The sequence below is a fragment of the Parus major genome, chromosome 2 (assembly GCF_001522545.3).
Source record: "Parus major isolate Abel chromosome 2, Parus_major1.1, whole genome shotgun sequence".
Lineage (NCBI taxonomy): Eukaryota > Metazoa > Chordata > Aves > Passeriformes > Paridae > Parus > Parus major.
This window is the reverse complement of record NC_031769.1, coordinates 20,981,860-20,993,603: the sequence shown is the minus strand read 5'-3', so window position 1 is coordinate 20,993,603 and position 11,744 is coordinate 20,981,860. Positions and strand designations below refer to the sequence as shown.

At 32.4% G+C, this 11,744-nt stretch overlaps 2 protein-coding genes across 3 annotated transcripts in view; one reads left to right on the top strand and one right to left on the bottom strand.

Moving 5' to 3' along the window:
• Window positions 1-11,744, bottom strand: part of LOC107215556 — a gene marked incomplete at its 5' end in the record, with an annotated part of 821,761 nt that overhangs the window by 739,210 nt on the left and 70,807 nt on the right. The window lies entirely within an intron of this gene.
• The window catches only part of ABCB1 (ATP binding cassette subfamily B member 1), a 48,032-nt gene that overhangs the window by 25,313 nt on the left and 10,975 nt on the right, over window positions 1-11,744 (top strand). For both annotated transcript variants that reach the window (XM_015615657.2, XM_015615665.3), the window contains exons 12-22: window positions 951-1,064; window positions 1,365-1,475; window positions 2,525-2,650; window positions 2,844-3,047; window positions 3,414-3,584; window positions 4,817-4,978; window positions 6,540-6,722; window positions 7,511-7,657; window positions 8,050-8,154; window positions 9,492-9,569; window positions 10,754-10,837. In XM_015615657.2, the coding sequence (XP_015471143.1) occupies window positions 951-1,064; window positions 1,365-1,475; window positions 2,525-2,650; window positions 2,844-3,047; window positions 3,414-3,584; window positions 4,817-4,978; window positions 6,540-6,722; window positions 7,511-7,657; window positions 8,050-8,154; window positions 9,492-9,569; window positions 10,754-10,837 (1,485 nt within the window). The remainder of the gene's footprint in view (window positions 1-950; window positions 1,065-1,364; window positions 1,476-2,524; window positions 2,651-2,843; window positions 3,048-3,413; window positions 3,585-4,816; window positions 4,979-6,539; window positions 6,723-7,510; window positions 7,658-8,049; window positions 8,155-9,491; window positions 9,570-10,753; window positions 10,838-11,744) is intronic.

Here is an 11,744-nt window from a genome sequence, read left to right as displayed (position 1 = left end):
TATATATTTATATATTTATATATTTTTTTAAACTACCTGTTTCATTTGTGAATCACTGCAGTTTGTGAAAAATGTCTCTCATATGTGTTTTTGGCTCCTTTGAACCTTTATTACAGGTTCGCATGTGGAACTTCTCAGTCAAGTTCATGACTTTATGTGTAATTTATTCAGTTCAAAGTATTTGCAATTGCAAATTGTCTGTGTTGTAGCTCACTAAATGATGTTTTTATAACATTATATTCACATTTATCATGTGCAAAATCTGTGAATAACCCCTGTTCATGATGGTGGGTGTGACTGACTTTGCTCTGACTGCTATCTCTGATCTCTGAGCAGTGTGCTTTAATTGCTTTGGTTTTGATACTAACTGAAAGCAATAAACTGTGTTATTATGAGAAAAATTAATTTTTTTTCTTCTGCTGCCATTTCTTGTTTTCTTGCACTTCAGTCTTATTGAAGCAGGGGATCCTTTATTACTTTGTGATGAAGAACTTGGGTTTCTATGCCTCTATTTCACTATCTTTTTGAAAGCAGAATGATACTGTTTTGCATATCACTTGTTCTCTTAGAAGATATGTAATACACTTTCTAGTCTTTGGCCAACAAATAAATTAGTACAATAAATCCTGAGACATCGAGTTCAATTCTAAATTTTTTGTCATAGATTTTACAGGTCTGAGTCACTTTTTGACTTTTTCTAAATATATTTGCAAAATTCATGTTGTACAGTACCTCAGTTCTCATCTGAACCTTAAAAAAGTCTGTTTCTTAATGTTTTTCTCTGTTTAAGAGAAAACTTTTTTGTTTTGCTTTAATTCTAGATTTCTAAAACTTCTGTTAACAGACATGGAAACCTCCTTACCTAAAAATATCTAATGTAAATAAATAAATAAATAAAATTTTCTGCTTAAATAAGAATGAATACATGGCTCTGTAAACATTTCTTTCAGGTCTTTTTCTCTGTATTGATTGGAGCTTTCAGTATTGGACAGACTGCTCCAAGCATAGAGGCATTTGCTAGTGCAAGAGGAGCTGCCTATACGATCTTTAATATAATAGACAATGTGAGTATCTTTGCCCTCATTATCATTTCAAAATTTCTTTTGAAGATAAGAGACCCTGCTTTTTAATGACAGGAACTAAATTCACACAAAAGATTAATGGAAAAATTTTAAAAGTATTCTTGCATGAGTATATCATCAATATAGCCGTGAAGAAGCAAAACATCGTGCAATTTAGATATATCATAAATCTCACCTAAATTACTTAAAAACACATATAATAATTCTGCAGAATAATGGTGCACTCAAGGACTTCCTTATGAAAAAAATATTTGTTTTGGTTTTGTATTTTATTTTGCACAGGAACCTCAAATTGACAGCTATTCAGAGACAGGTTACAAACCAGACCACATAAAAGGGAACTTGGAATTCAAAAATGTTTACTTTAATTATCCATCCAGACCAGATGTTGAGGTACTGTAATTGAAACTTTATATATGTATTACAGTTGAACATATGGATCATGTGTTGAAAAAAAATCAAATCATAAAAAAGTCATATAAATTAACTTTTGTTGGAAGTCAACAATTTCTAGTTGATTCGCTAATTTATATAAAACTACCTTGTCATCACAGTGATTTTAGCTAGATTTATTTCTGCCTTAGGTAAATATGTTACGTTTCCTGAATAATTTTTGTCTAAAGCTCTAGTTAATGTGGCTGTACAAAAAAACATAAATATATATTTCTATCAGAATCTAAATTTACAATCCTAACTCAAATGTACTATTAATAATGAGATAGTAAGTTTTAAAATAATTGCAGTGCAGCTCTGTTATGACTGTGTCTGAACCAGAAAAAAATGAAAGCAGCTCCAACAATGACTTGCTGTATATCAAATAGAGGTCAGAATCTGTATTTGTCCAGACAGAGAATAAGTTTCCTTTTTAAAGCATTATCAGATATGCAGAATCTTAATACAGTGATGATAGACAACATATAAATGATTGCTGAAAGTATTTCCATGGAGAGTGTCTTTGCACTACATAACTATTTCCTTCCTTACCTTGAAGAAAATCACTGACCTTGATAAAGTGACCTTTCTTACTTTTGATAGGCAGAAAGGAAATACACTCAGCTTTTAGCCATGACTTTTCCATAGATTCCCTGTAGTCTGCATGGTGCATTAAAGAAAAAGATGAGGCAACATAATACAGAAATTATGCATCATATTTTTTCTATACTGTATTTTAGTTATGAGTAGTAATATTATTATTATTATTATTATTTCATATGAACTGGTTCATGAGACACGTAATGAAGTATGTTGTACAATAAATTGATACTGAATCAATTGTGATGTAATTATAAGGAAAATTAAGCTGAAGTAATCAGTTATCCAAAATTTAAACCCTCGTGTTTATAAATTATATTTTTACCAGATTCTGCTAGAAATATGAAGGTTATTTTATTCTGGCCTTTCGAATTTACCTTGACATTTCCTTCCAACATTCTTATGGACAGATACTGAAGGGCTTGAATCTCAAGATTAATTCTGGCCAGACAGTGGCCCTGGTTGGTGGCAGTGGCTGTGGAAAAAGTACAACTGTTCAGCTCATCCAGAGATTTTATGATCCCAAGGAAGGCACGGTAAGACACCTCAAGTGAGATGACTTCTCTGCATGTCACACATGTTGAAAGCCTAGTTCCAGCCTCACTGCTCTTGTCACTTTTCCAATGACATGGTGAAGTCTCCCATAAAATGTCACATGCTGTCATGGAGAGAGAGGTTCCTTGATCAAAACATGTAGTAAATGATTTTTGTCTGCTCCTTTTTGTTTAGGTTACCATAGATGGGCAAGATATTAAGACCTTAAACGTAAGGTATCTGCGGGAGGTTATTGGTGTGGTGAATCAGGAGCCCGTGCTCTTTGCCACTACTATTGCAGAAAATATTCGCTATGGCCGTGAGGATGTCACCATGGAGGAGATTGAAAAAGCCACCAAGGAGGCAAATGCTTATGACTTCATCATGAAGCTGCCCAAAGTAAGCAGATCATCTCCCATGCTGAAATAATTTCTTCTAAACCTTCTTGTGCCAAATAGTTCCTCAGAAGGAGTGCTTGTTAAGATAGGAAGATATCCCTGGACCTGTGAATATAAAGAGCTATGCAGAGCTTCCTCATAACTCTTGAGAATAATGTTAATTTTATATCTTCAGGTGATGATTTGGCTGTCATTTGAAGAACTACTAGAATTCCAGGAACACAAATGATAATGTCAGGTTTATCAAAGTAGGTATCTATTTTTTTAGGGAAAGGAGAAGATGTTATTGGCATTTCTGGTATTACTGACATCTTTAGTGGAAGGACTGTGCCACTGAGTGTTTTCAATACATGTACTTGTCTTGTAGAAATTTGAAACTGTGGTTGGAGAAAGAGGGGCACAGCTCAGTGGAGGCCAGAAGCAAAGAATAGCAATTGCCCGAGCTCTGGTTCGCAATCCTAAAATTCTTCTGCTTGATGAGGCAACATCAGCTTTGGATACTGAGAGTGAATCAGTTGTGCAGGCAGCACTGGACAAGGTCAGTAGTGTTTTAAAATGAAGCTTCTAAGCAGGAGCCTAATATTTATTTATTTCCTGGACTTTTGTTGAAAACAGAGACACAGAAAACCACAAAATACAAACTTTGATTTGTCAAATATTCTTTGTACAGAGAATTTTTTAGTTCCTGCACATATTAGAGAGAGATATTTTAAATTAGGAGATGGATAATATTTTCTACATTATTAAGCTTAAATCAACATTTTTTTGGTGTAATCCTCATCCATTACCTGTCTTCGTGCCATTCATATTGTTGTCAGTCACCTATCCTTGTTGAGCTTCATGAGGTTCTGGGCCTGCTCCTCAGGCCAGTCAGAGACCTTCTGAATGCCATCCCTTCCCTCGAGTGAATAAACTGCACTGCTCAGCTTGATGTCACCTGCAAACTTGCTGAGTGTGCACTCAATCCCATTTATCAGTATCAGTAATGAAGATACTGAATTGTTGGGGTCCTGGGGTGGACCTCTTGAGGAACATCACTGAAGATGAACATCCTTCCGGGATCCTTGGGATCGTTATTTTGATTATTTAAATTAAAATTTGCTTGATCACTTTAAAGCAGCCTCATAATTAAAATGACAAGCTGTGATGTTTGAAACATTAAGTGTATTATGCTTATAAATATCCAAAGAAAGGTACATAGTTGAAATACAATTCACATGAAATTGTAGAGAATTTTGTTTTTATTGTAGTCACTTGAGTTAGCCATGGCTGAGATCTTAAAACACAGATATTTTTAAAAGTGAGTGTAAAATATTTTCTAATGTTTCTGAGTATAAATTCTCCATGGATTTTAAGGTTTAAGTGGGCAACTGTGGGTTAAATATAAAAAAATTCTCTTTTAAAAACCTCTATCTAAAAAATCTCTAAATCGCTAATAAAAATATCTCTAAAAAATAATTTAAAAAATTTTAGGGTTTGTAACATTCTAAAATTTTATATATTGAGATTTTTATTCAGATATTTTGGATCAAAATTTGATGTATTTATGTGCCACAGTGAAAGATGTTCTCTAATATTAAATTTCAAGCTTTAAATTATATTTCTTTTTTAAGGAACTCACTGAAATATGTTTTTAATTTTTTTTTTTAAAGTTATATTTTTCTATGAACCATTTTAATGTTTCTTTTAGGTCCTATTCAACTCTGCTATGAAGATGAACAGTTTTTGTGTTTACCCATAAATACTCACACTAAATATTGCTATTTTCAGGCAAGGGAAGGGCGCACCACGGTCGTGGTTGCTCATCGACTGTCAACAGTCCGAAATGCAGATTTGATAGCTGTGTTCGAAGGTGGAGTTATCACAGAGCAAGGGAATCACGCTAAATTGCTTGAGAGAAAGGGAATCTACCACAAACTCGTTAACATGCAGGTACTTTTGTCTCTAGCTGTTGCCTCATTTTCTTTTTTTTTCCTGCACCCATAGTCATTTTAGCAGAATTATAAGAAATTATTATATGTAGCATATTTTGATAGCAGCAAAAAACTCTTGTACTTTGAAAGAAGAGTAATAATTTTAGAGAGACCACTAGTTTTGGTACAAGACCTGTAAACCTAGATTGTAAACAAGATCTGTAAACCCAGAATAGTATATTTTTAATAGTAAATTTTAATAGTACATTTTATCCGCTAGATATTTAAACATAAAAGATTCTTTTATGTTTTCCTCTTATGCAATTAATGTATTACAGATAACAACTATTTCATTGCTTGTTCTTAGTCTGATTAAATACAGTAGCTGGAGGAATAGAACATGTATATTTGAAGCTGTTTAGTTACAATTCTTCATACTGAATTCCTTTATAAAGAAAAAAGAAAAAAGTGTTGGAATAGAAGAAAAAGAAAAATAGTTCAGCTATACCAAGAGCAAAAATTTGTTCTTAAATTATATAGACAGAAAAAAAGAGATTGCAAACTATAATAAACTTCTGAAATGTATTAGTTATTAAAGGAAGACCAGGGTTATTATCCTAATGTCCCATTTAACCATTAGTTTATAGCAGATTTTCACCGTAGCCTTTTTTTTACTGCATAACCACTATGTCCATTGAAGAAACTGAAACTGCCTTCTCAGTATGTTAGACTGAAGAAGTTAACCAGACCAATTAAAATATTTTCTTCATAGGAGAATGCATTTGGTTGCCTTAGATTCCAAGTAACTTTGTATCCAGGCAAATATGAGTATGGGGAAAATGAGGAAATATAAAATGGAAATAAAATTTTAAAACAATAAAAAAAGAAAAGGAAAAATTGAGAGCAAGTAAAAAGACATTTTTATTAGTAGTACAAAAATCAGTAAGAAATAAAAACAAATCTGGAAAAAACTAAACATAAGTTGAAGGCAACTTTGAATCCAGTTGCTATCAAATCCCTCAGGGGTGGGTAGAAATTTATTTATTCTCTCAAAGAGATTGGCCAAAGTACCACCAAGATGCTCTAATTTTTCAGCCAGAATCTCCTTGACTTGTTTCATGCTGAACTTCCTTATGCTGTTTAAAGTCTAGAATTGTCAAGTGTGTTCTGCAGTAAAAGCAGTTTATCACTTAAAACTTCAAGGTTTTACCACTTCATAAATAAACTGTATATCCCCCAATAACTCATTCTAACAGATCCCAAGAGGCGTGCAAAGGCTCACCCTCAATTTAAAACTTTTTGTTTAATTCATTGAAAAAAAGAGCAGCTACTCTCAGTCCTCTATCCTCCACTTACTTTAATAATTTTCATAAGAGATGCAAAACTCATATATGACTAAAGCTCTGAAGACAGAGCTCTAATAAACTTTACACAGATTTTCGTATCTCCTTGAGGTATTAGATGTTGTTTCCCCCATATCTCTTTCAACTGAAACAGTTACTTTAATTACCTCCTAATTTTGAAAGTTTGAAGTAATATATGCATATTAAATCTTAGCATCAGGTTCTTCCCACTTTTAGGCAATAGAAGGTGAAGTTCCATCATCAGAAAATGATGAGAATGTACGTAGTGTCAAAAACAATGAATCTGAACCAGAATCTGAAGAATCCTTAACTAAAGGATTGAGAAGACAATCAATTAGGAGAAGCATGAAAAAGCCAGGAGAGCAAAATGATAGTCCTGATGAGGAAAAAACTTCACCTGTAAGTATCTTTGCAGAGCTGTTAGCGAGCTTGATTCCTTCAAACAAAGTTTGTTAAATTCATTTTCCTGCTGAAAAAAGATACAAGAAGAAGGAGGCATTTGACAGGGTGAAGAAGACATGAGAATTCTTAAATACTAAATAGCCTTTGACTGATAATATTCATAAAGTGCTTTTTTAATCTTAACATAAATGATAATAGAAATAAAAGGTTAATTAAAAATATAAAACAAAGATAATGAGTTTATTATTGAAAATAAATTTCCTTTGAAAGAAATGTACTTACATATATTTATATACCTTATATGGGTTAAACATTCATTTTTGAATAAGAAACAAAATATTTAGCCCAAAATAACAACTCTTAAAACAAAACTTGCAACCCCTCCCCAAAATATTGTTGCATTCATATCTACAGGAATTATCTTGCTGTTATATGTTGTTTAATGAACAATTACTTGAATTAATCAAGCCATGGATTACACAAAGAAATATGCCCAGAATGAGTAGTTCAGTCATTACTGACCAATACCAAAGTATTCACCAACAAAAATTGTATGGATAAACTAATACAAAAGAACAAGAGCTGTAGCTATAGTGTACAGATCTTCCTTCCTTGTGTTAGAACAACCAAAAAAACTACAATCATTTATTCATTTATTAAAAAGTATACATTTTTGCTTCCCCTGAATAGATTCTGGAAATAGGAAATTGATTATTAATTTCTCCTTTTTTCTGTATTTCTCCAAATACATTCATGTTTGTCCTAACACAATTCACGTTCTTTAGGATGAAGAGCTACCTCCAGCTTCATTTCTGAAAATTATGAAGTTGAACAAAACTGAATGGCCATACTTTGTAGCTGGAATCTTGTGTGCAATTATCAATGGAGCTTTACAACCTGCATTTGCAATCATATTTTCCGAAATTATAGGGGTAAGTTGGAGTAAAATAAGCAAAAAGCTATAAGCCCACAAAATTTATTGCTAATAAAATTAGGTTAAAACGATCACTGCACAGTGAAGCTGAAGAGTGGATGAAGCACTCTTGAAAAAATCTGAAAAATTATATGACATTTACAAAATTGTAAATGTCATACAATTTTAGTTTGTATGACATGATCATACGTATTTCAGGTTGGAGCGAGATGCTAAAAGTCCTACTACAATTTGAAATATGCTTGTTATACATTAAATATTATGTAACATATGGTGAAATTTCATATGAATACAATTGACTACCAAAAAAAAGTCACTGAGAAAGATGAGAGTATTTTAGATTGTTAGTTAATTTTATAAAAAAAAACTGTTTCAAATTTTATTTTATAGATTTTTAGAGAGACTGACAAGGACATCTTAAGAAAACAGAGCAACTTATATTCACTGCTGTTTTTAGTACTTGGGATCATTTCCTTTTTCACTTTCTTTTTCCAGGTATGTTTTATTATTTTAACCTTATTATAACTGCTCATCATGTTTTAGAAACCAAAAATCAGAAACTGAAATATACTAAAAATTTTAATCTTCATAATACATCTCCAACTCAAACCAGAACCTGTATTTTTGATTCTGGATGTGTCTCATGCTGAAACTTTTTTGCTAGAGCTAGACCTGCTTGCATTTATGAGTCTTTTGAACCTATTCAGATCCCTTAACTTCAGAAATTTCCATCTTGTTCATCACTCAGGTTCTTCTCAGCACAAAACTCCGGATTTTCTCACTCTTTTTCCTTTGCCAACTAACAGGCAACCTCTCCTGCCCTTACATTCTACCACCCCACTTCTCACCCTCAAGCTGTCCTATTTGAATCTGTTAGTATTTGAAAATCTAATAATCTCCTGCCTTTATTCTCAATTTTTATTCTATTATATTTTAATATAAATATTAATAGTATTAGTATTTTATATTAACATTAATATACAAATAATATATTATTAATAAAATATTCTGTAATATTTTAATATTTCTCCTGTGGGAGTCCCCAAAGACTCCCAGGCCCAGTTTGTTAGGTAACATTCATCACACTGATATTCAGTTCCTCCTGCTGAAATACTAAAGGTTGTACCTGCTACAATTGTGCCACTTAAGAAGGAAAAAAAGAAGTAATCATAATAAATATTTTCATGTGTGGTCCGGTTTATAATTTAGGAACATATTGGTATAGTTTTACCTGTTAAATGAGCTCACAGAGTGAAATAATAACATGCTTGGGACAGCAGCATAAACAGTGTCTTGCAGAAACTTGGCTTGTTTATGGAATTGTCTTGTTGCACAAGCAAAAAAGGCCTTGAGTACAGAAGGCTGAGTAGTTCAGGGCTGTGATAGGATTGATCAGTTTATAAATGTTCAGATAATGTTTTAAATTTGACTGATGCATTTGACTTCAATGAACCCAGGTTGCCTTACAAAGTCTTTAGCCTAAAACGAATGACCTAAATGCTACTTGTTTAAATCTGACTTAGGTTGACTCAGACAAATGAAGTCAAAAGGTTGATTAGTGACCTTCTCCTTAAAGCATGCTGGTGAAACAAATCTTGGAAATGTTGCTATGCTCCTGTATTTTTTTCAGAAATAGTATTTGAATGCCTATAGAAACTACTAGAACCTACTAGAAATTGTGTATTTTAAATCTGGTTTTACATTTGCTTGCTGCAAACAGGACTGCAATATTTTTTTACTTTGACATTGTAGAGGCAATTTATCTAAAATATTTATTGAATAAATACAAACAGTGTAATACTATACTAAGCATTGTACTTTTTCTCAAACAGGGTTTCACATTTGGCAAAGCTGGAGAAATTCTTACAATGAGGCTTCGATTCATGGCATTTAAAGCAATGCTTAGACAGGTAAAGATAATAAATATTTTGATTTCCAGTGTTAAAAATAAAATAACTGTATTCTACATCACTTTATCACACAGAGAAGATTGTTTAAAACAGACTAGAAACCAATTTGATTAGTTACATGTGGTTATGCCAAGTGTCCTTAGAAGAAGAGCCTTAAATCAATACAAGATCTTTTTATGCTGTCCTTGCAAAAACTTAGTTTTACAGCCAAGTTACAAGGGCCTGACAAGTTGATGTGTACCAGCAGTATCCCATTATCTGTTCATTTTCCTGCTTTTCTTTCTTTATGCCCTTTCTCCCCTAAAGAAATGCAACACAACTTACACTGTAACTCTTAGCTCAAATGTCTGATTTCAATTGTGATATGTACAGACGTGTTTTTTTTTTAATTAATTGAATGTCTGTCCAAGTCCCTGAATCTATAATTGTTCTTTGTTAATCCAATAATAAGATTGTGTATTGAAAAGTAAAACCATTTCCAGAGAGTTAAAATATAAATAGAATGTAATGTTGTGAAGTAATTTTAAATTTACCTTAATTTTGCATAATTTCAGGATCAGTATTTTAGATTTTCAAATACAAAATGTGATAGTTACAGGGTTTTAAGTCTTGCACATAAAGCTATATGTAGACACAGAATTTGATTCATGTGAACATGACTATTTTCAATGTGGCAGAAAACTGTTGTAGTCTAAAATATTATGATTTATAGATCAGGATCTCCTTTGATTGGGTGTGGGGTTTTTTTTTGTTGTTGTTGGTTTGTTGGTGTCTCATAGCTTCCAAATAAGCCTCTTCAATATGAGAAGAAACGAAGTAAGGGATATTTAATTTTTAAACTGAAAATGCTTTACACTTAACCCCTCCCCAAAGAGCTTTGCAGCCATGAGGGAGTGTGACCGAAGTCCTCTCCTCCACGGAGATTCAGTCGAGGAGCAGCCGTGAGGGAGGGGAAATTTTGCTTTTGGAAATCTCCCAGCTTCTCCCCTTACCTCTCAACAGTGACAATGAATGCATCAATGATTCACAAGATTACACTTCTTTCTAAATATATTTAATGTGCAATGGTGGAATTAAACTTATATAAATATGTAAAACTGAGGCACTGCCACATACCAGCTTTTCTTAGCAGCTTATTTGAAATGTCCAAAATCTGGTCTTATAAATAATTTTCCTTACTATAGGATATGGGCTGGTTTGATAATCCTAAAAATAGCACTGGAGCATTAACTACAAGACTTGCCAATGATGCCTCTCAAGTGAAAGGAGTAAGTAAAGTTTTGGGTTGGAAGTTTTCATATTTGGTTTAGCATATAATGACGTTACAGCTTGGGTTGGACTGGCTGGATAAGTGTTGATTTTGACAACTAAAATATACTATAAAACAATAGCTGGTAGAGAATACATCAATCCACCTTATGAAAATTATGCTAATATATGTCTACAGACTGATTTCCAAATAAATATTTTCTAAAGTTTACTATTGTGCTGTATTGTGAGCTTCATGATTAAATAAATTTATTGGGAATTTCTTACCTAAGAAGTATTTTTAAAGAGGTCTTGTTCACCTAAAGAGAAGCAACTAAAATGATTCAGTTCATGATCTCCTGCAATTTTTTTTGGTTGTACACATTTCTTATTTAAAAAATAAAGAACTGAGAGCAATTGGCTTCATTTTCTCTGTTATTGCTTGGAGATTTTTTAAAGTAAATTATTTACTTTCAGGGGTCTGTAATATCAAGCTAAAGTACACTGAGTGCAATTATTTGTGTATGCTTAAGTAAATTTTCACTGCTACATGAAGTTATATGTTGAACTGAACTGCTTCTGAACTGTAGAATTCTGAAGTATCTTTGGCTTTATTTCCATAGGAAAAGTTAAATATTTAATTTTCTTCTTCATTGAGCTCTGTGTGATGACTTGTAAAGCTAGCTCTGTGATCTAGAAAAAATGACAAATTTTAATGTTTAGATGTTCTAAGTGTGTGATGAGGGTAACATTTTTTCCGTTTCAAGAGCAGAATTTAGAAATTGCAGAGTAAATTTAAGTAATCAGAATACGAGGAAAGAAGAAATAAATATGTCCTAGATAATTTTTTACAAAAGCATTTAAGAAATTCTGATTTTGAAAAATAGCAGAACTGAGTTAAGACTTTCTAAGCAGTGTTTTGAGAAT